We start from the raw sequence: 25,472 nt of genomic DNA, 5'->3' as shown, positions 1-25,472 counted from the left end.
ATGTTTCAGCACATCCACCCTTGGTGGAACGTGACACATCCATTCTAAGCGATACACCCTCAGTGGGTTTTGGTGTAAGAAAGGAGTTATGAGGCCAGATTATTAAATGTGGGAAAAATGCCATTTGTAAAACTTTATATGGGAAAATACATCACAAAGTACTAAAATATTAGCAGTGACTGGGCAGTAAGGCAACAGGTGATTTCATTCCCATCCCCCACTTAATATAGTCAGAAAAAAAATCCTCAGGGGATTACATATACATCTATGACTAGGAATTGTTTGACTAAAAGGACTAACGTCTTTAGTGGCAAAGGAAAAGAGAAGATATGGCATTAGGAAGGACTTAGAAAATTTTAAAATATAAGAACTCTAGTTAGAGCTTGACAACAATTAAGAAAAATTTACTGACATTAATCAAAGAACACGAAATTAGACCATGAAGAAGAAAATGGAGTAAATATAAAAAGGTTCAGTGACACAGGGCCCTCCAAAGTCATGTGTGAACACCTGAGCAAGGAGAGAATAACAGGGAAAGATGACTTGAAAAGAATGAATATCAAAGAAGGAGAGAAAGAAATACTTAGGCAAATAAGATGATGAAGTGAGGGGGAAAGGGGCAAGACTGCATTAAAGAATGAAATGACTGAGGATGACAGGGTGCAGGTTACAAGTGTAGCCAAGTGACGTCTCTCAAGAAACCTAATACCACTTATCTGAGAAAGTAAGTTATTTGACGACAACAAACCACGGGGTCTGGCTTGGTAAAGTCTCCATGCTGATAGAACTTTAAATAAAGAGCTTTAAACCAGATGTGAGGTGTATTTGAATGGCCTGGTGGTGGAGTGGAGGAGAGATGATCAATAGGTAATTACCCTAAACAGGGTAATTTCAAATAGTCTATTATGAAGAAAAAAGAGGTAAGGTTAACATGAGGCCAAGGCCACAACACTGGATTTGGCAGCGAAAGACACTTATGACATGACCAGGGAGAAGGGGAGGAGGTATGAGACAAATCGCCATGGACTGAGAGACATACAAGCTGAGGAAGGGGAGACACTGAGTACACACCACCACAAGTAAGTGCAACAGACCAGGTGCAGACGCACTGAAGGGACAGCAGGGATTCAGCAAGTGCGGGGTTCTCTCAGGCAAGCACAACTGAGGAAGGATTCAGGGCATGAGTGGAAACTGGCTGGGAAGGGAAGGGGGGATGCAGTGGAGCCAACAGTGAAAAATACCAGAAGAGTCTGTGGGCTGCCAGTCTCAGAAGAACAATTAGGGTGTGCTAACCAAGTAAGAGCCACAGAGGACAGCACGGGAATGCATGAAATTGAGATCTCAGGCATTGTGCAATGACTGGCACCATTGACACCAAAGATATGACCATGGGAATGGGGGCCTGAGGTCAAGGAGACAAACGGTTATCATTGAACCGATGCGACAGCTGTTTTTCCACTGTGATGTTCAATCCATTTAGGAAACACATTTAATACTCTTCACCAGCTAAGGTTCTACAGCTAACAACTATTAAAGAATGCTCACCCAGAATTTGGCCAGTGAGTTGCTTCTCCATAGCTGTAGTTGACAAGATCACACTTATGACTTATAGCTTCTATCATCTATTAAAAAGATTAAGAGTCTAGTTTAGGCAGTAATTTATAGAAATAGATGAGCCAGTAAAATAAAGGCATATAATCCTATAGTTTCTTAACCAATCTTACTCTAATTTATAAGTTACTTCTAGGCATATGGTGATAAACAAAAACAGAAAGGTAGGAGACACACAGTATAGTAAGTAGTCAATAAAAAATAAAACTAGTATTTCCAGAATGGAGTGGGATTATAGGGGGAGAGAGGTAGAGGGAATGTAATGGTCCTGACTAGATTCTAAAATCACTAATGTTAAAGTAAAATATAATTCATATGTTAAAATGAAGTGCAAGACATAAGTTGAGGTTTTAAATTCCTCTTAGGCTAAGGAAACAAGCTCATTAAGAGGTCTTTTTTTCCTTCTTTTGTAAGTATCTCAAAATTGCTTGCTAAGGGAATTATTAGAAATGAGAAATATAAAATAAGTAATTTTTTTCATAAAGGTTAATAAAAATAATTTTAAAATAAATTAATATGCATTTTTGCCTTTGGAAACAAAATCCTATACACAAAATATAGTTTAACATATTCTTGATAAACCAGGAGTACTTTATAAACCTAAAAATACTCAAAATCATCATTCATTAATCTTCTAATCCAACAACTAACAAATACTCACAGCTCTTATGAGGCCTGTGCCAGTTTCCATTGTACTTAGTCTTGTATCACCAATCTTGATCGAAAGAATTTGGGCACCAGGAGCTACCCCATTCCGTTCAGGTTCTTCTGGAAAATGCCCAGCTGCTATACTAGCTACATGAGTCCCGTGAGCTCCTAGAGGCAAAAAGAGGGAGAAAAGAAAAAGTACTCCCATAGACTATATGCTTTAACCATTCAATTTGTGTACTATTAATCATGATAAAAACAATCAAATAAAAATATACTCTCATCTACATATCTGATGAGATACTATATTAACTCTCTTCAAATATTTCACAAAAACGAAAACTCCTTGAATTACATACACTATTCTGCTACCCTGGATTCTACCCTGTTCACTGAGAACAAACATGCAAGTCACAAAGGAGAGAAAGTATTCCTAACATGTGTAATTGACAAAGAGTTTATATCCAGAACAAAGAATCTTTCAAATCCAAAAGAAGAATACAGAGACGCATTCTCCCCAAATGGGTAAAACATGTGAAAAAAGCATTTCTCAAAACAGGATGTTCAAATACCAAAGACATATATGAAAAGATGTTCAACTTTATTAGTCATCTGAGAAATGCAAATTAAAGCCACAATGAGATACCTCTACATACTTTCGAGAATGGTCAATTTTAAAGGCTGGTAACAGCAAGTATGGATGGGGGTACATACCCCAAACTGCTGGTGGGAGTGAAGGCTGATCACAGGCACATGCTGTGAGCCAACAATCCCTCCTCTGGCTACACACCCAACAGAAATGTGTGCACATGGACACTAAGACATCGAGACGAGGCTCACAAAAATAAAGTTGAACTAAAGAAGTCACATACAAAAGAATACATATTGAATTAATTCCATTTATATAAATGGAAAAATATTGAACCATAGAAAATGTGAAATTGCCACTATTTTATTATTTCTGATCTACAAAAACAGCAATATGATATGGTCCAAACAAATGTGGTGATAGAAATCAGGATAGTAGTTAACTCTGGGAGAAGGGAGGGTAGATTACTGATTGGGAATAGGCATGATGGAGGCTTTCATAATGTTTTATCTCTTGACCTGGGTAGTGATTACACAGAAGTGTCCACTTGATGATAATTCACTGAGTGTACGATTTGTGATCTGTAACTTTTTTGTTCATGTTATATATCAATAAAATAAAACAAAAACAAAAGGCCCTTTTTTTCCCCAGTGAAAAGTATCTTAAAAGACATAAATACAGAGAAAGATCCCACTACTATCAGAAAAAACAATACAAGTGCAATGATAACTGACACCTGGCACTAGGCCTCAAGGTCTGGGGACAACAGAATCAGAACTCCAGGACAAGTGAGGCACATGACCCTCAGAAATGGGTCTGCTGCAGTGCTGGGACTCCTATGCTCTAGCCAACTGTTGTCATGCAAAGTATGCACCCAATGTTGTCAATTCTGCATTTCTTATTTTTTTCCAATAAAAATAGGAAAGCAGAATTTTAATGTTATTTCCCACCCAAAACACCTGGTCGCACACCAGTCAGAGTGGCTACAATCAAGAAAATCGATCACACTAAGTATTGGCAAGGACATGGAGCATCTGGAACTCTCACATATGCTAGGGGTAGTGTAAAAGGGTGCAGCCATTTTGGAAAACAGTTTGGAAATATCTTAAAAAATTAAATACATACACACTTACCCTATACAACCAGTTCTCTTAGATACTGACCCAAAATAAACAAAAACATATTTACACACAAAAACTTGTACACAAATGTAACAATCTCAATGTCTACCAATGGGTGAATGGATAAATAAATTACGGTGTATCCATATGATGAAATACTACTCAGCAACAGGGACCAAACTATTGATCATCATAACATGCATGAATCTGAAAATCATGACACTGAGTTAAAGGAGACCAGCAAAAAACTCCCACATTTTTTATTCCACTCACACAAAATTCTAGAAAATGCAAAGTAATCTAGAGTGACAAAAAGCAGATAAATGTTGCGGATAGAGAGAGGCTGGATTACAAAGGAATACAGCAAATTTTGGGGGGTGAAACATTTTCCTTATCTTGATTATCGTGATTTCTCTGGTGTATAAGATATCAAATCTTATCAAATTATATACATACGTTCAGTTCATTGTACTTTGGCTATACTATAATGTTTTTATATATTTCACAAACACACATCCATAAACACTGCATGTTTTTAAATTTTACATAAATGTTTTAGCAACACATGTTTTCATTAAAATTTATGTATTTAAGATTTATATACATAAGTACATATAGATTTATTCATTTTGATTATTGTATAATATTCCATAGTATGAATAACATGCAACTTCTAAAAAAAATTCTTGTTTTTGTTAATGGGTATTTAGATAGTTTCCAACTTTTTGGAAATTATGCAGAATGTTGTAGTGAGGATACTTTTATATGTTTCTCTGTACTCGCAGTTAAATTTATCAAGGGTTAACATTTAGAAATTATTGTTCATAAGAAATTGTGTTGATGAATTTTCTGAAGTTGGACCATGCTAGTATTCTTCTAATGGATCCTACATGGTTATGACTTTAAAAAAACACTTGCTGGTGAATCAAATTACACCTATACTTCCAGACCTAGTCCTTTAGCTGGGATCTATAGATTAAATTCTCTATAAAGTTGTTCTGGGCTATTGAAATTTACCACCTTACCACTTTGTAAATCTCTCTCTCATTAATAAATCTAAAACAGAATACCTCCACTGGTCACAATGGAGAGCAGGTTTCCATCATCATATATATTTACAGAGTAATTCAACATCTCAGCTGTGCCAAAGGAGCCATATTCTTGGGCCTCTTTGTAGTTTCTCAATACAGTAGATTTACTCAAGTCCCCATCTTCATTTGAATCAATGCAGGCTCTGTAAATTGAGAAGAAAAGTAGGCTACAAAATTTATCGATTTTCTTACCTTCCTAAAAATCGTAATATAGTCTCTCAGCTATCTTTTTACTATCCTACTGCCTGTACCATAACAAACACAATAACTGCCTGGTTTAGATCTTTGTTCCACACAGTCTGCAGTAAAGATTAGCTAAGATAGCTTACAGGAACAGTCCTTAAACCATGCACAATGGGCTTTAAGAACACTGTCCCCCACAAAACTTTAGGTAGAAAACCATCTGGCCACTTAAGAAATTAGAATCAAAGCTTGGACTAGAGCTTTAGAATACTTTAGGATGACTTAGACACAAAGCCTAGGCCTTACTTCCTGCTGCTTCTTTTAGTATTGGCTTTGTGAATCCAATAGCTTATGCAGGCTCCTTGAAACTAGATGAATCATGCCAAGCTTTAGTCCCATAGTTATAACAGCCCTAGGCAAACATTTGCTTTTTACAAAAAGCATTTTCTACATAATTTTATGGTTGTCCTCCTGTTTGCTCCTTCTCATTTTATTAACTTTTTAATTTTTAAAATATATATTCCAAATATTGGGCAGACCCCGTGGCTCACTCGGGAGAGTGCAGCACTGGGAGTGCAGCGGCGCTCCCGCTGCGGGTTCGGATCCTATATATAGGGATGGCCGGTGCACTCACTGGCTGAGCGCGGTGCGGGCGACACCAAGCCAAGGGTTGCGATCCCCTTACTGGTCACAAAAAAGAAAAAGAAAAAAAAATACAAATAAAATTCCCATTTCCTTGTCTTTTTGTAAACAGTCTTTCCCCCATAGAATATATCATCCATGGTTTGATATATACCCATATCAAAAGGGTTACTTATCTAAAAGGTGTGCGTGTGTGTGCGTATGTGTGTGTTTGCATGTGTGTGTGTTACAAATATAAATCATTACTACTCACTCAGTTGTACTCTAAAGTTAAAAGATCTCAAATTATTTCTTGTGAAGAGGTTTATTAAGCTAAAAGCTGTAAGAGAAGAATTATGCAAATTGGTTTTCTTGAAAAAAAAAAAAAAAAAAAAAAAAAAAAATATATATATATATATATATATATATATATATTCCAAATACTTTAGAAATAGTCTGATTAAAACTAAATAAATCTAATATGTAAAAAGTCATAAACTGAATGCACATCATTTAAAGGTCAATAGTATGTTTTTAGCTATTAGACCTTAGTACACATTTTTAAAAATACATGTTTTAACAAGCTAAGCACATCAGTCGAAACTGCTAAGATGAATTAATGGAAGTCCAATGGTATAGCACAGTGAAGGCATTTATCATAAATACCAAAGCATATGTTTCATTAACAAATAACAGTTTGGAAAGGAGAATCCTTGAAAGTGTTTTATGCATACCCCAATGTGATACTCTAAAATGATTTACAGCATTTCAAAAGTTATAGAATACACCAAGGTATATGAAACTGAACACATGGGAAAAAATGAGGCAAAGAGAAAACAAGTAGCATATCAAATGGACTCAGGATTAATAACAGGTAAAATGCATGCCATCAAATCTTTCATATGCTGGAGAGTAGCACATTTGACTTCAAAATCTATGTAAGTGCCAGCATCCACTCTGGAAGTTATCCATGAAATTTTCCTTTCCTTCATCCCAGCCTACGTAGCCACACAATCCCATCTCCCAAATGTGTCCACACTCTATTTCCAGTCTCTGCCTTACCTCTGCTGACAGATGAGCTGATGGCCTGCTAACCGGTTGGCCTGCTTTGCCTCCACCCTGTAGCTACGGTGATTTCAAGTCTGATAATCTGAACTCTGCCTGGAACCTGCCATGTCTTCCAATGGCTCTAAGTATAAAATTAAGACTCTGGAACAAGGTCCCTCCATGATCATACCTCCACTTACCTCCCTCACCTCCTCCTCCCATCATACATTCTGTGGCCACATCAAACTTCTTACAGTTCCTCCAACAATCTGTGGATTTTTTCCCTCTGCCTTCCTACTCTCTCTGCTTAGATAACTGTGCTGATTCTTCAAGGCTCAACTTAAGATTTTACTTCCAGGAAATATTTCTTGATGCTTCCCAGACTATTTCAGATGTTCCCAATACATGTTTCCATGGAGTCTAGAGCCTAGGGAGTAGCTCCTAAGGTATCGCCTGGTATAAAGAAGGTGCTCAATATTTGCCAAATAATGAAAGAATTAATGAATCAACATCTTTAACAACATTCTCACAGCAAATACAGGACACATTTCACACTTCAGTATCTTATAACCACCATCAACATGGAGTGACTCAATAATACGAGCATTAAATCAAAACACAGATTATTACTGACTTCACCAAATAACTCCACAGAAGGCAAATATGAATGTGGCACAAGGTTATAACTTTCTGAAGGTCTGGTTGGCTTAATTTAAGGAGTAGTTGTTAGGATAAAGAGAAAGAAAATATGAAAATGAGATTCACAGAGCAATATGCCTAAGACTGGATAGGAGGTGGGAGTTATATTTTATAAATTCTTTGATATTCACACATTTCTTTATCAGTTTTCTATGGAAAAAAACGCCACAGCTTTCATCAAGAATCACAAAGGAAACATGACATAACAAGGTCAAAAACCACTGAAAAGAAAACAATTAATAGCCTTTCCCTTATTTAATGCTCTATAAGTACTGTTTCTCTCAACCAGTTTTTGCTCAATTTTGAGTGACAGTGAGTTTGATACTACACATCCTGACAAATACGCCAAGAGTAGGGTTATATTTGGCTACCTGCCAAGTGCAGAGAAATGGGCTTAAACAATTAGTAGAAATGTAGCAGGGGTGGGAAGGTTTGATAGTCTTTATAAGAACAAAACAAATCAAGCCAGGTACCTAAAGAAAAGGTCACTTTACCTCCCCTCAAAAATGGTTGGCATTTCTGAAATGAGAACATTTGCAGACAGTACCTAGTTTTGCTTTAGGTACTCTGGGATCTTCAAGATTCTCCTCAAAAAATTTGAAATCTGAGGTCAAAGCCCTACAGGGTATTAACTGTATCATGCAAAAAAAATAATAAAAAAAAAAAGTTAAATTATTTCTAATAGCACTTGAAAGTGATATTTTTCATGATTATAATAAAATCCTCTAAAATGTTACTCTGGGATTTCAGATTTTGTTTTTCTTAATGTCTGATTAAACTTTATTTCCACCACAAAAATTCTAAAAGAAATCTTAGAATATTTGTCAACACACTGCTGCAAATGAATCACTTTCTCAACTGCCTGAAAAGACCAAGAAAGTCTTTTGGAAACATACTGACACTGTGGACATCCTGACCCCAAATTCCTTTTCCTTAGGACAAAGTAATCTGTAGCGTTTTCAGAACTTGTGGGAACCACTTTAAATGAAACCACCTACTGCCTCACTACCCAATTCCTGCTAATATTTTACTATTTCTTTAAGTCCTTTTGTAGTATATTTTCCCATATATTGTTTTATATTTGGCATTTTCCTCACATTTAACCTTGCCTCTTCTCCCACACTAAAACTCACCTAAGACTTATCACTTGGAGTGACTGTATCATGTTTCGTCAAATGGTGGATGTACCAAGATTTACCAAACTATGCATTTGAACAACTTTTTAATATTACAAACACTGTAAACCTTTTGGAAAAAAAAATTTTGAAATGTGTATGCACCTGCACACACACCAAACATACCTAAATACACTACATTAATATCATTTGGACTGAAATAATTATATGAAGATATTTTATTTTCACCTGCAGTTCCAAATGCAGCAGGGATTTCTCACTCAACTGAACATTTTACACACTCGTGATCAGAGATGAATTAGTACCTGCACACATAGAAGGAAAGCTCTCCTTTAAAAAAGGCACATTGTAAAGGTAAACAATATGAGAATAATAATTAAGTAGTCATGTCATGTTTTGTATTTGTCATATCTTATGAAACAATTCTTTATATATGAGCAGGAACTCAAACTACAAAATGATTCTTGAGTACAAGTTTCCAGGAAGGGTCCCTGGTTTATTGCAGAAACCCTAAAACACACATATGGCTAAACATCTGTATTAAGAACGTATTACTATTTACATGAGAATAGTAATTCAAGAAGACAGACTAACCAACTCCAAGAAACCTATCTGCCGTGTACAAGCCATGAAGAAAGAAGTGAAAACTGTATATGACAGTTAACTTGGTATAAATCACATTATTATTAGTTGTAGTAGTAGAAACAGCAGCAGCAGTAAAAGCTTACATTTACTGAGTGCTTACTATGTCTAGAAACACTAAATTTAATTTTCAAAGAGAATTTTACTATTTTAAAAATAGTACTATTATTGTCCTAACTAACAAAGAATAGGCAAAGAGAGGTTTAAATAATGTGTTCAAGGTCATACAGCTAGGATTCCAACTTTCGGACAGCAACTCCCACAACTGTATTATACTGCCTAGCTTAAATTTAGCTACCCTGTCCTCTATTTCTAAATCTTCACCCAACTTTCCTCCTTTGCCCTTATAATGCTTATAGTAAATGCTCTGCAACATTCACTTGCGGTTACTTTCCAAACTATCCAGCTTCAATTAGGAACATATGCACATACGCCAATGATCAATCTGCTAATGGTTGGTTAATGAAATGATTTTCTTTAAAACAGATAAAGGTCAGGTCAAAAATACTAACTACTAAGAAGTTCAAGAGCTTGTCCAAATCTACCCAAAGTCAATTTGGTTCTCAAATAGTTTTGCTGAGCAATATTGTCACATACATCAAAACTCTGTGCAGCTCTGGGGGTCTAATCTTCTTCAGGGTAGAAAAAAACATTTTTAAATGAAAGTCTATAAAATACATAAAGTTTACCTCCAGGCTTCACCATCGTGCCATACCAAGCAGTCATATACAGGGCCAGGATCACAATATTTTTTCTCAAAAGAATTTAGTAATTCCACTTGACTTTGAAGCTCCTCTTTGATTAGCTTATTTGCCTAATCAATTAGAAAATAGGTTAATATTAGTACATTTTGTGTTTCTGAAAGCTGCATTAACATACAACCAGACACAATGTTGCCCAATAGTAAAATCATTATATCCTGGAAAAAAGTAAGAAAATTTTCTGTCTATGCAACTTGTGGTTAAATTTAATGAAGCAGATATCAATTAATATATTAAACATTTAAAAAGTTCTTCTTTTACTCAAACTCAGTCAGTTGCTCTGCCTGCTTTGGGAATGGCACTATGCTACACGACAGCCAAGACATGTGTTGTTCACATATCTGAAATCTGTGTAACTTTAAAATTAAATTAGTATAAAATGGGTTTATCTATCAACTTTTAAGATTTTTGTATCAGAACCTTTTCTATCTCAAATTTATTTCTTGAGAATCCAAATAAGTAATAAAAACCATGAATCATCTTAACTCAGAATTTGCTAAGTTAAACATATAGAAGAATTTAATGGGGTAAATTAAACTTTATTTTAGCTCTGTGGTCAAAAATGTAGGCAAATGCTTTAAAACAAATTAGGTACAAACTAGTTAATAACTGGCACTATCACGTGTTACCCCTCCAAGACATTCTCTAACCTACAGTATCAAAGTTAAGTTAGGTATTCAAAAAATCAGTGAAATGACGGGTTTAAACAGACAATAAATTGGGATGTAAAAGCATATAAATAATGAAATTGAGACAAATAATAACATATTAAAACTCTTCAAAGACACCCAATTATAACTTAAAAAACAAGAAATACCTCTAGACTCACTACATAGTTACTATAGTATTAAGATTCAGCAGGGAATGACAAATCATGGTGCATGGGCCAAATCTAATCTGTGACATGGTTGTGTAAATAAAGTTTTATTGGAACATGGCAATGCCCATTCACTTACATATTGCTTATATTTTCATGACACACGGGTAGGCTTGAGCAGTCATAACAGAGAGTACTGAAAATATTTACTATCTGGTCTTTTATAGAAAAAGCCACCTACTGGTCAAGTACACTTAATAGTGTCTGAAACGCATCTGCTTTCTACGAATAGTGTGGTATGAGTACTGTCCTACAGCCAAACAATGTGGATTCAAACCCCAGTTCAGCCATTCATTAACAGGTGCAACCTGAGCAAGTTACTCTTCCTCCTGATAATCCTCTGAGGCCATCAGAAACTGGTAGAATAGAAAATGATTACCCTGGCCAGTGGTTACCAAATGTCACTGCAAATCACAGTCATTTAAAAGGCAATTAAAAAGATAAATTCCATGTCTCACTCCACTTATTAAATCAGAATATTAGGGAATTAAAGCCCAGAGATCTGAACTATTTTTTCAAGCACTCCAGGTGCTTGGAATCAACCACGCCATCAGTATCAGTTCCACAAATGAGCATCTGGGAACCAAAAAGTATAACCCCCAATGTTTGAAAACGAGGACTGTGAGCGCTAATGTTAAGTGAAAAATGAAGCATTTTGAAATCCCCTTTAAAAAGATGTAATAATACTTACATATAATTATAGACTATATTAGGTTGAATCACATAAAATTGCTATTCAATCATTTTTGATCTATAAAAAAAGCAATTTCATATGCTTTGACCTGTTTTTTTGTAACTATATACTATATTAGATTGCTCTATATTTACTTAAATCACCCTAGTAAATAAAAATTTGACTTTTGCATGTTCTAAAAATCTTGTTATGCTTCTTTTTTATTTATTCAATATATTCAATATTTATTCCTCCTTAAAGGAAATAGTCAATTATATAGACATTTTTGGTATATAAAATGTAATAAAATAGATAATAAAATCCAGATCCCTCTTTTATAAAGTTTGCTGTATATGTGTAGCACCTGAAATACTACGCCTAATAAGCCTAACAGTGAGAGGGTGAAGAAGTACAAATATTGATTGAATAGAAAATTATGCAGTTGTTAAAAAAAAGGATGATCTAGGGCTGGCCCATGGCTCACTTGGGAGAGTGTGATGCCGATAACACCAAGGCCGCAGGTTCAGATCCCTATACAGGGATGGCCGGTTAGCTCACATGGGAGAGCGTGGTGCTGACAACACCAAGTCAAGGGTTAAGATCCCCTTACCGGTCATCTTTTTTTTTTTTTTTTTAAAGGGATGATCTACACAGATTAAGTAAATAAAATTTAAATTCGTATGTAAACATACACAGGCCAGTGGTTCTCAACCCTATCTGCGTGTTAATTAAATCTCCTGGGGAGCTTTAAAAATGCCTGCACCCCTCCCTCCAAGGCTTTTATTTAATTCCTCTTCAGGACATAAGCACTGGCAGTTTTAAAAGCTCTTCATGTAACTTGAAAAGCAGCCAGGGTTGAGAACCACTAATATGATTCCATTTTTTTTATTAAGAAAAGGTACATGCATCCAATAAAAGAATCCAGGAGGATAAACACGATTTGTGGTGATCATCTCTGGGGGATGGCATTATGAAGGCTTTCATTTGTTACTTTACACAGTTGTGCTGTCCAAAGTTGCTGCAACTAGTACAAAGACATTGTTTTCATTTAATAAACTGACTCAAAAAAACTGAATGGCAAAGATACAGAACAATGGGAATTCTAATTACTTCTTGTAGAAATATAAATTGGCACAACCAAAAGACACACACAAGAATGTTTAAAACAGCATTATTCTTAATAGTCGAAAATTCAAAATGAAGCAAACAGCAATCTGCAGAATGGATAAATTGTGGTGCATCCATACAAGAGACTATCACAGAGCAATGAAAATGAACTGTAACACCCGAACATGAATGAATATCACAACATAATATTGAGCAAAGAAGCTACACATAAAATATACATGTACTGTATGGGTCCATTTTATAAAATTCAAAACAGGTGATAAGGACTGAATTGTGTCCCTTAAGTTTTATGTATTAGAATCTTGATCTCCACTGTGACTGCTAAGAGGTGGGAAATCCTATCATGATAACTGAAAGGTGGGGCCTTGAAGAGGTGATTAACTTGATGGTTTAATGGTGGTCATGGGCATGGCTCTGAGGGCTTTAAAAGAGCACGTGAAAAGTCCTTTCTCTCTTTGCTCTGCCATTTCTGCCATGTGAGACCCCAGGGTCACTGTTGCCATCACCAAGGCCTTCACCAGATGTGTTCCCTGGACTGTAGACTTCCCAGCCTCTGAAACTGTAAGCAATTCACTTCATTTTCTCTATAAATCACCCAGTTTCAGGTATTTATGAGATAAGCAACAGAAGTGGACTAATACAACAGGCCAAATCATGGTTTGGTGCTTGAAGTCAGGATGGTGACTGCCTTTGGGGAGGAGGAAGCAGCAGTGGTTAGAAAGAGGCACAAGAGGGATTTCTGAGTGCAGCTCATATGGAAGAATTCATAACTATACACTTAAGATGTACGTACTTTTACCTATGTGTATTATGTTAATTAAGAAGCTTTTAAAAATGGATACACATGTAAATTGACTTCAGAATAAATAATAAAGGAAAAATTAGTAAAATGAACCAAATTAAAAGAAAATTTGTGAAGAAAAGATAACCCGTGAAAAAAGTCTATCAGTTCTCTAAGAACTCTATGGTAATACAGTTCTATAGTAATGTTTAAATAAAAGCGACTAGCACCAACTTGAGAAGAGCCATTGTTGGCAACATCAAATTCTTCCTGTTTTCTACAGGCTTCTGCAAGGGCCACTCTGTGAACAGGGTCCCAGATTTTTTCCTTCCGTTCTTTCTGCAAAGAACAGAAAAATTACCTTACAATTAGGTTGACAAAAATTCAGGAAAACCTAGACAGTTATTTCAGTGTTGACCTTGTTACCAATTGTTAATTTATAATGAAGTTGATAAAGTAATGGATCAATTATTAAAAACTGGGTAGTTAACTCATTGTATCTAGGTTTTACAAGAACAAATTTACCATGACATATCCAAATGTATTTTTATAAATCATATCCCCCATTTTAAAACCTTCCTTTGTCCAAGAATATACAGTAAAATGCCCCCAAACTGACTCAATTCCATCATTTGAAGTAAGAAAATACTATATTCTGGGCCCACACAAAATAGGGAGATGCCAAAAGCCAAATAATACAAGCAGAGAGTTAGAGGAAGGAAGACTACAGCTGCATTTTAGTAGACACACAGCCTTCCTCAATTTCTTCCCTCTCTAGGTTAGGTTTTTCCATCCTCTGACTTGAAAAGATTCTATTTTACTGAAATTGGTCTTAAACTTTATCTCCAGTATCTTTAACCCAGAATGTCTCCCAGTGGAAGTCTGATAGTTAAAACAAATCTTTTCAAGTAAAATAATCAACTCAACTAAGCTAAATCTTGCTAATTTGTCCCTTATCCACTCAGTTAATTAAATTTAATATACTGCACAAAGATGCCAGGATATATCTGTGTATTTCAGCCTGAAATTTTAAAATAAAATAGCATTTAATAAAAGTTATGTGCATTTTCTTTTGTAAATTTTTCGGCAGAATGATTAGAATCTGACAAATTAGGTTATACATATAATACACCGAGTAATTTCTTATGGTTCACAGACCCCTGGAGGAGCAAATAACAACACTGTGATCAGATGAAAGAGCCCACCCATCTTATTCATCAGGCTCATTGTCAAAGGATTACATCTTGTTTTACAGTTGAAATACGGGACTTGTCTCAGCTACTAGTGTTATAGCAGTCTTCTAAAGCAGTACTATCCAATACAGTAGCCATTAGCCATATGTTGCTATCTAAACTTAAATTTTAAAATATTACATAAAATTAAAATTTCAATTCCTCAACTGAAAATTTTATAGTGAGAACATTTTATATTGAGAAATACTGAGAACATTTCAAATTCTTAATAGCTACTGTGCTGTGCCTAGTGGCTATCATAACGGACAGAGAAGATACTGAACATTTCAAACACTTCCATCATCACAGACAGTTCTACTAAATAGCACTGTTTTAAAGCAGGCTCTTTATTACTTTATTTGCAATTTTCATTTTTCTAATGACAGGCCTGTGTTTCTTATACTTTAGCAGTTTTAGGTCTGCTTAACCCTTTCCTTAATACTGAATATGATTAGCTGGGTGCAAGAAGGCTAGTTAAACAGCAAGAAAAACAGGACAAATTATCATGAAACTACAAGTAAAGAAACAAATAAGGAGGTCTAGACTTTAAATCAACTGTCAAGTAAATAAGTCCTTCAAAAGTCCAATGAAAGCTATATACCATCTCCCAGAAAAACACAAATACACAAAAACATGAATATAATTTCACTGTATTCACAGATTCCCTAGGCTTATCCATGCATCCAAGATTAAGAAACACAACTCTAAATGGTAACATTCCATTGAACAGAATCTTTCTTTAAGCAGTCATTGTTTGAAAGCCACCCAGCCCCCTAAATAATTAAGAGTTAATGAGATTTTATGATAAAATTTTTTTCTTCAGTAGGAATAAACTCTGAGGAAGAAAATATGCAGGCCACCAATACTGGGTTGTACATTACCTGTATCCTTTCCTTAAGAGCCTTTGGATAGAAGTCATAGCCATTTTTTATGCCAATATGATATTTGCCTGATGGATTTGTCCAGCTTGCAGGAATCTATAGAAAAAAATATAAAATTGCTCATTCGCTTAATGCTTCCCAATTCCAATAATACACTACTGGGAAAAAATGTACTTTACTTCTACCCAGCTCAACATGGATAGGCAGCATCACGTATTAGAGCAATATTCTTGACATTCTAAGTAGTCACTTAATATCTCTATGGCTTCTTCTCATCCATACATAAGATGGTTCATCTGGAATAATACCTTTCATTTATACACTGCTTCATAGTTTATAAAGTGCTTTAAACATATACTCTAATTAAACTGCTAAGATCGTTAGCTCTTAAACATAGAGACACCTCATCTCCCTCCTTTCCAGTCTACTGCCCATCAAATTGGGGGAAGGGAAGGAATTTACACAATCTTTTAAGAAAAAGAACTTCACTCTCCTCTACAATAACACAGGGATAATGCTTAGATACTAAACAAAAGCTCTTTGAGCTCTTAAAAAAGCTCTATAAAATTGTGTTAATTATATATAACATCTTATAATATTCTTTCCAACTACCTCAAAGTATTTAAAAATAGCACTTAAAGCCTTTAATTAATAGAATGATGTAAAGAGTTTGCACAGTTCACAAATGGAGAAAGCAAAGAGAAATTAAATTACTTACCCAAGCAACAAGAAAGTTGAAAACTAGAACCTAGTTTTATTATGGAGACCAAAATATTCAGTGTAAAGGCTATGAGCTTTAAAGTCAGATAAATCTAGCTGTGAATGCAAACTCTACACTACACCAAGTGGGACCCGCAGCTTCTACATCCTTATCTGCAAAAGGAAGAAAATAATCCCTACCTTATGATTCTCATGAACAATAAAATGCTTTGAGCATCAACCAAATTAAAATGTCAATCAAGAAAATGTAGAACATTCACATTCTTTGCAATTACAGGACCGTGATAATCCACCCAAAAAACAACTTTTAAATGTATATAAATTATGAGGTTGAACAATCAGCCCCTAAGAGTTGGCTGACTCATTGACTTGTGCCGTATCTTTAACCAATTCATCCCCGTGTCCCTCATCCAATTATTTCTCAGGTAGAAAACTTTTGGGTAAAATTTTCTCACGACTAAAGAGAGAAAAACAATCATTTACAGAACTTCAAAGATATACTTAATAGTGACTTTTTAAAGGTTTATGTGTCAATCATTTTTTAATCAATTGGATGTCTGCAGAATGTGAAATTTCAAGTATGCTGGCATACAAACTAGTGCTTTTCATTCAAAACTTATCAACCTTCTTTAGAGAATAGGGATTCTTAACTTTAATGTTCCTGCAACAGCCCATGATATAACAGCAACAATGATAAAGTGTTGCAACAAGTAAAGGTAAGTAGTCACTAGCTGGCAAATTCAAAGAGTATTTAATCACAAGTGTCCCACTAAACTGTTGGCTTTGTAACCCTTGGCTAGTGACAACTTTTTTGTACGAAGCCATGAAATGCCAAAGGATTAAATGGAATAGCTAATTAAAATATCTGCATAATAAAAAGGTGTTAAGATGCATTTAATCACAATTACTTAAAATATATATAATACAAGAAAAATAATCCAATAGATTTATGCTTAATTACAAATGAGACCAAAATCTGCAGGGTCAATGGAACCAGATACTTCTCAAATCACAACTGACATTTTCCTTGTAGTGAAGGCAGACTAATTAGTTACAAAAATTACACTAAAAAAAAAAAAAAAAATCAGAGAATAAAAGTTATAATCATGGCGTGCTATTTAACCTTAGCCAAGTTAGAGTAGTGCTAACATTACTCTATGAGGCAGTTACGCAATACATTATTTTATGCATTTGACTATTCTACATAAATGAAGTTATTTTTGGTCTCTTTAAGAATCAAACCTTTACATTTTGACCATTTTAAATTAGTATCTTTAAAATGGTTCAGGTAACTACAATGCAGTAAGATTGATTTTCATATGACATATAGTCTCTTTAATTACTAATTACATCTCATTTCTCTGCTCCTGCTGAACAAATTCAGCATTTTTCTTAATAAGCCAAGTGTCATCAGATATGTTATTGTACCATGCAATAAGCCTTTTTAGCTTTGGGTTTTTTTTTTTTTTTTTTTTGGCTCAAAATGATTTCAGCCTTGCCAGGCTCATGGCACTTGCCAGTGGACATGCATACTGTCTCCTTTGGCTGTCACTGCATCTAACTACTGTGCTAAATCTGGCCAACTCATTACTATGCCTGGTTTTATTTATTTACTTTTTATACATAAAGCTAAATACTGATGATTTTAAAACAACTTCAAGTTTAATGTCATAAAATGAAAAAAGCACTGTGCTCCCTTCCAGAATGTTACTAAAATTAGAATAAGGGAAGGCAGGGAAAACACCCCAAAACCAAAGAGAATAGGAAATGAGATTTCAGAAGGTCACCACATTTCGAAGGTTGCAAAGTGAAAAGAATGTACTGAAAATCAGTGTGGAAATTATAAAATATTAATACATGGTGTTCGGACAACTGAGTCTTCTTATGGAAAAAAATAAATAGGACTCCTATTTCAAACCAAGTATAAAATCAATTCCAAGTGAATTCTAGAATATGAAGAGAAAAACTGTGAAACTTTTTTAAAAAGTATATCTGCATGACTGTGGGGTCAGGAAAGATTTTTGAAGACTTTAAAAGTCCTAATCAAAAAAGGAAAAGACTGATAATCAAAAAAGGAAAAGACTGATATTCAACCAAATGAAAGAACTTCCATTTATCAAAAGACATCATATGGAAAGTGAATATACAAGTTCAGAATGGGAGAAGACACCTGGGACACATATAATCAAAGGACAGGTAAAGAGAATATATAAAGAAATCATACAAATCAGTAAGAAAACAACAGACAATAGCATAATAAGAACAAAAAAGGCAAATGAACTTTTGTGGGCACTTCATAAAGAGGAAATCCAAATGCCTAAATATATGAAAAGGTGTTCAACCTCATTAGTAATTAGGGAAATGCAAATTAAAACCACAATGTGATATACTTAGATTCCCAGTATATTTTCAAATATTAAAAAGTCTGAAAACGCCAAGTGTGAGCAGGGTAGTGCAACAATTGAAACTCTTATACACTGCTAATGGAAATGTATTCAGGACAAACTCTGGGAAGAACTGTTTGGCATGACCTAAGGAAGTTGTATTTTCATGACTTGGCAATTCTGCTCCTAGGCACGCATCCTGGAGGTATCTACACACAAGTGCACAGGATACCTACACAAGAATGTTCTCTGAAGAATTGTTAGTGATAGTACCAAACTGGAAACAACTCAACTGCTCATAACAGTAAATTGTAGTATATATAAACCATGGCATATTACACAGTAATGAAACTGAACAAATCATTGCTACGTGCAACAACACAGGCAAATCTCAGGAATCTCAAATCTCCCAAACAACATGGAAGGAAGAAGACTAAAATACAACAGAAATGAGGCCATTCATGTGAAGTTCAGAACTATACAGTACATTGTATGTATCTACACAGATGTGGTAAAACTACAGAGGAAAGTAAAGAAATGATTGTCACAAAAGCTGAAATGGGGAAGAACGCAGGAAGTTTCTGAGGTATGGCAATATTCTTTGTCTTATCTGGACAGTGGATACAATGGTGTTTGCTCTACAACGATGTTTGCTCTAATTATTCATCAAGCTGTATATAAGTATTTTACATTTTTTATTTTACAATAAAAGGTTTTAATGTTCTATTCACTTTTTTGCTTCTAACCTGCTCATGGGAATACCACTGGCCATTAGTAACTAACCAGTAGCTTATCAAGGAGGCTTAGGTATATAATCCTTAGAGAATGAGATTACTGAAATGTTCAAAATACATGACTAGCAGTTGACCTTAAAATGAGAGAATAAGACACTATTAGCAGTTTATAGACAATTTGGAAGGAGAAATAGAATATATTCATTTAAGTCATTTTAAAGCATGACTAAGTCAAACAAACTTAATGACTTTATTGTGTTGCTTTCTGAAAAGTGTGTGCTAAAGAGCTGGAGATCCAACTAGCCAAAATCCCAATGATGAATAATTCTTCTTTTTAATGACTACTGCAAAATATCTGAACACCTGCACATCCTTGAAAAAAGAGTTAAATTGAACATGTGTGTGGGCACGTTTTTATGTATGTATGGAGACGGGAGTTATAACCAAGAAGACTGGCAGAAAGTTTGTGTAAGGGGCAATTAGACTCCCACTGCCCCATCCCACATCCTGCCCAAACTTCAGCAACCAGGCAACTTTCCCTATTTGAACCAGAAAGAAGTTGGGATGTCAGCCTCCTGGAGAGGCTTACACTGTCAAGGAGAGAGATGGGACATACTGAAAAGAGTCTGTACAAGATCACCCCAGACCCTTTCTTGGCGTGACTCACTGAATACTGACATCCAGGCTTATATCTCGCTCTTCCCCTAAATTCCAGCCAAACAGGCCAAGGTCCTCTTTCAGGGAACTGAGCATCCCAATGGAAAAAAACATACTGCGTACAGTGAAACCCACCACTGAAAGACTCTGACCAAGCAGAGAGAGCCTCCAATCACCATTTTTGTGCCTTGCTAAATAAGAGACAGCCAAGGAAAACATCTGAAGTAAAAAGCAGAGAACAAGAAAGGAGAAAAGGAAGATGAGGCAGAGAAAGGAGGGGGTGAAAAAAAAGAACAAAGGAAAGAAGACGGAGGAGGAGGAGGTTGAGTAGAAAGAGGAAGAAGAGGAAGGGAGAAACAATGAAATGGAAAAAAACTTAAGACAATAATTAATGTCGTCATAGAGAGAAAGTGTTGCATACACGATACAGCAATGTGCTGTGAACATGAAGGGGCTTTTGCAATTAAAAATAGGCAAAATTTAGTCAAATTTATACAAGAGTTAGAAGATAATGTTAAGAAAACCTTGGAAATCACTCAGGAAAAAAAAAGTGAAGTAAAGGAGGGAAAACATAAGAAAATTGGAGGATCGATTCAAGAGGTATAACATCCAATTCACAGGAGTTCCAGATAAAAGAATAGCAAAAACAATAGGTAGAAAATTTTCCAAGACACAATGGAAGAAAATTTCTCAGAAAGGAACCTGAGAGTTAAACCCTCTTCTTCCAAACATTTTACAGATAAAGTCTAAAACTAGAAAAAATAAAAAAATCAAAAGTATCAGCATGTTATTTAAAATTTTGAATAAAATTTAAGGTATTAGAGACTTAAGAACATTAAGTCTGAGTTAAAATCAGCAGGGGAGTTAAGTCTGAGTTAAAAACAGCAGGGGAGTTAAGTTTGAGTTAAAATCAGCAGGGGACAAGGGACTTAACATTAAGTCTGATTTAAAATCAGCAGGGGACAAGGGACTTAACTTTTCTTGTTAGAAGCCTTGTAGAAATATTTGTATGTTTAAACTACATGGATATACTGAACACAATTAAAAATTAAGTTAAAAAACCCCATTATATGGATAGGCAGAATATACATAACAGTATAGCTAAAAAATGTCATCTTATCAAATTTTTTGACCTTCTTATAAGATGGCCCAAATGATCCACTCCTCTTAGTATTCATGCTCTTGTGAAATCCCCTCCCCTTAAGTGTGTGCTGGATTTACTCACTCACTCCCGATGAACAGAATATAATGAAGTGACAGGGTATCATTTCCAAGATGACTTTATAAAAATGCCATGGCTTTCATCACAGGCACTTTCTTGAAGCACTCACACTGAGGGACAACAGCTGCCATGCTGTAAAGCAGCACTGTGGAGAGGCCCACATAGCACAGAACCAACTCCTCCCCATTCCGTCCAAGTTGAGCCTTCAGATGAAGCCACAGCCATGGCCAACAGTTTGTGACCTCATGAGATATCTTGAGCTAGAGGCACCCAGCTAAGTCACACCGAGATTCCTGACTCACAGAAATGGAGGTAATAAATATTTGTTTAAACCATGAGGTTTGGGAGTAATTTGTTATACAGCAATAGGTAACTAATACCCCCCCTCCCCCCCCCCCCAAATATAAGCTAAAAACTTTAAATGCTTTGAGGCTAAAAAGAGAAGGGAAAAAAACATTAATAAGAAGATAAAAGCTCCAACCTTAAGCACTCTTCCTGAAAGACCAATAATTTCACCATCTTTTGGCTCTACTTCTGTAGAAGTATTCACATCACCACTTCCTGTTGTATCAATGATATCAATGATTTTTGGTTTTCCATCAGTTGTAACCTGAAATTGAGACAATTAAAATATGAATTATAGATTTTAGGTTTTTATCCTTAATAAAAGCAAGGCAAACCACTATATATACATACGTATAAAATTTTCTGCAAAATCTGCATTCGTTTAAAAAAGAGAACTTAATTGTTTTACAGCCAAAGCCTGACAAATAACAGGAAATGTAGTCATAGAAACACCACGGAATACTTCAAGTGTTTCATATATTCGCCCAATAAATATTTACCCAACATTTACTATAGGCCACACCCTATTTTAGGGATACAACAGCCATCAATATACAAAAATCCCTGACCTCACAGATCTTATATTATAGTGAGGAAGTCCTGTTAATTCTTCCTCTAAAATAAAGTTCAAATCCATCTTCTCTGATTTTCACTACCACTGTTTGAATCTCCAAACCACCATCATCTCTTGCCCTTCTAATGTGGACTGCCTCCTCACAGGTCTCTCACCTTCCACTGTTGGCCCCTCCCCAGCACCAAGTACTTCCTCTGCAGTACCCTCAAAGCTTTGGAGTTGAGGTATACCCTAAAGGAGAGGGAAATTCACTGTGTGGAGGAAACAAAGGCACACACCTTTTTTTTTCTTTACAAGGCAAAGCAAAGGCGGTAGCTGGTACACTTAAATCTCACCTCAATCATGTTGCCATAGAACCCCAGAGGGTCTGACAGCTTGAAGGGGCCATAAAGGCCTTCCAGGCACAGCTGTTATTTTTATGTATGATAATTCTTAAGTTGGATGTTTATTTCATGGGAACTGTCAATATTAGTAACAAATAAGAATTCTAACACTCAGAAGGCTCAAAGTCATAATAATAATAATAATAATAATAATAATAATAATAAAAAATCACTGTGGAAATTATACCAAATCCTGATAAAATTATGCTAAAACTTAAATCAGATGCTGATTTTGAAGGGATGGCTATGTATCTCAAAAAAAAAAAAGTAATAAAGAAAAATGTAAGAAAATCCACCAAAATAAAAATGAAAACAATTAAGAAGTTAATATAACCCTACACAATTAAAACTAGCTCGATTATGTACTAATAATATAAAAGAAAATAATCTATTTTAAAACATATTCCAAATAAGTATGTAATTAGAAAGATATACAATAGCACTAAGACCTCAAATCACCTATCTTCATCTTCTCAATGAGCAAACAACTTCAGTGACTTGAGATGAAGAATAACAAGAGATCACTAACAAGTCAGACAGACTCTTCTCATTAGAAATCTCATAATCAGTATATGAGCAAAGGAAAAAAGCCTATTGGGATTTAGTGGCTTATTTACCATCTACTATTTTTACAAGCTTTACTTACAAGGATCTCTCTCAGTTTCTTACACACACACACACAAATCCTCATTAAAAATTCTTATATATGCAATTTTTCTATCTACACATTTCTTACTTTAACATTAGATAAAGGCAATGACTCCACTGGAGATAAAAAGACAAAAATAGGAATTTAGGGTCAGAAAGGAGGGGTTTTTAAAGAGGCAAACCACATGAGAATTTTGGAATGGAGCTTTAGGAGCAAAGGAGGAAAGATGGAAATTGAACTGCTAACACCAGAGCTATATTCCTCACCTCTGAGGCGAGAGAGGTGTCGCATAAAAAAGGGGGACTGAATGGACAGAGTTATGGAAAGAACTACAGTACTGACCCCTGTGTTCTGGGGTGGGAGACAGAAATGCTTACTGGGCTATACTGGGTGAATGATACAAACTGTTCAAAGGTTTTCCAATCTGTCAAAAATCTAAGTTACTTTATGTCTCCACTGTAACCACTATGGTGGATGTGTTTGAGAGGGTTGGGAAATTCACTAAACATTCATAGAAAGGACCAAAACAAAAGGGGGAAAGTTTGCAAGCTATCTTAAACAAAATTAAGTGAATGTAATTTCCCTGAAATTTCAGAGAAAATACTGAAAATATTCTTTTTAAGCAAGCGCAGATTTAATAAATTAATACTTGGTGACTTTTATACTGACAACATAAAAATGAATGAATAAAAAAATCTTTGTTTTCAAAAAGCTTACTCTCAGTTGGGAAGACACGTTAAGTAGAAAGATAATTACATACAGGACAATAAATAATAGGGGTAAGAACAGTATCTGTGAAAGCATATGAGAACACAAAACCCAGCTTGGAGAAATGAAGGAAAGCTACTTGAAAAAAAAGGTAATAAAAATTAAAATTAGTAACCAATTATATATATATATATAATATATATCATATATAAACTTACTTATTGTAGTTTATTATAGTTTAGTGAATGTAAAAATAGATTTTTATAGAACTCCATTTGATCCTTGAACAGCATGGGTTTGAACTGTAAGGATCTACTTTTTTCAATATATTTAAACGTTTTTTAAATGTATTTTCTCTTCCTTATGATTTTCTTAACATTTTCTTTTCTCTGCCTTACTTTATTGTAGGAATGCAATATATAATACATATAACACAAAATATGTGTTAATCAACTTTTATTGGTAAGGTTTTTCTGGTAAACAGTAGGCTAGGAGTCAAAAGTTATACTCAGATTTTCTACTGTGTGTGTGGGGGGGAGTTGGCTCCCCTAATACCCACGTTGTTCAAGGGTCAACTGTACTTGTAATCGCCTTCCCCAAACCTTTTTTTCTCCATGAAGAAATCACATTCCTACATTATGCACATATACTGTATACTTCTCCATTCAACAAAAATATTTAACTTTGCAATCACATTTCATACAACTTTGATATATGCTTTCAAAGAATTTTAACTTAACCAGGAAAAAGGTATGTAAACAGAAATAGTAAAATGAAATAGTTTAAGTGTTATCAGTCTGATATGAACAAATTGCTATGAAAGCAAAGAGGGAAAAAAACCTAAATAACTCTGTTAGCAGGGATTGGACCTTATTCATCTTTGATGCCACAAGCCCTAACACAATGGCTGCCACATACACATAAATATATGGTGGGGGGCTGAATTAAACCAGGTGATTTCCCAAAAGGTAATGGGGTCAAGACTCAGCTGGGTCTTAAAGGATTAGCACGAGTTTACAGGTGATGGTAGAAGGTTTGTGGGCAAATTAAACACCATACACAAAGGCATCTGTTGGGAAAAGACCTGAAATATCTGGGTGAGTGGAAAAGAGAGAAAGGTTCGATGGGGGAGGTGTGGGGTGAAGGGTGGGGGACGGAAGGGCTATGGGCAGAAGAAATGGTGAAAATTGAGGTTACATGAGGAAACTAGCGCTGGATGGTAAAGGGCCTTACATACAAAGCTCAAATTTTTGGATTTTTATGCAAAAGCAATTGTGAATCCACAACGGTTTTTTTGTTTTAAACAAAGGTGCAATACAAGGTTTGGTTTTTTTTTTTTTTTTTTTTTTTTTTTTTTTTTCTTTTTTCTTTTTTT

At 35.1% G+C, this 25,472-nt stretch overlaps 1 protein-coding gene across 4 annotated transcripts in view; it reads right to left on the bottom strand.

Moving 5' to 3' along the window:
- TPP2 (tripeptidyl peptidase II) overlaps positions 1-25,472 on the bottom strand; it is a 72,269-nt gene that overhangs the window by 43,413 nt on the left and 3,384 nt on the right. For all 4 annotated transcript variants that reach the window (XM_008582078.1, XM_008582006.1, XM_008582223.1 and 1 more), the window contains exons 2-8: positions 21,920-22,048; positions 15,722-15,817; positions 13,843-13,947; positions 10,078-10,202; positions 5,040-5,203; positions 2,273-2,427; positions 1,546-1,622 (exon numbers count right to left, since the gene is read on the bottom strand). In XM_008582078.1, the coding sequence (XP_008580300.1) occupies positions 1,546-1,622; positions 2,273-2,427; positions 5,040-5,203; positions 10,078-10,202; positions 13,843-13,947; positions 15,722-15,817; positions 21,920-22,048 (851 nt within the window). The remainder of the gene's footprint in view (positions 1-1,545; positions 1,623-2,272; positions 2,428-5,039; positions 5,204-10,077; positions 10,203-13,842; positions 13,948-15,721; positions 15,818-21,919; positions 22,049-25,472) is intronic.

This window comes from Galeopterus variegatus, unplaced genomic scaffold, assembly GCF_000696425.1.
Source record: "Galeopterus variegatus unplaced genomic scaffold, G_variegatus-3.0.2 Scaffold8, whole genome shotgun sequence".
Lineage (NCBI taxonomy): Eukaryota > Metazoa > Chordata > Mammalia > Dermoptera > Cynocephalidae > Galeopterus > Galeopterus variegatus.
Note: the sequence above shows the minus strand (reverse complement) of the source record. Positions and strands in the feature narration are given on the sequence as shown.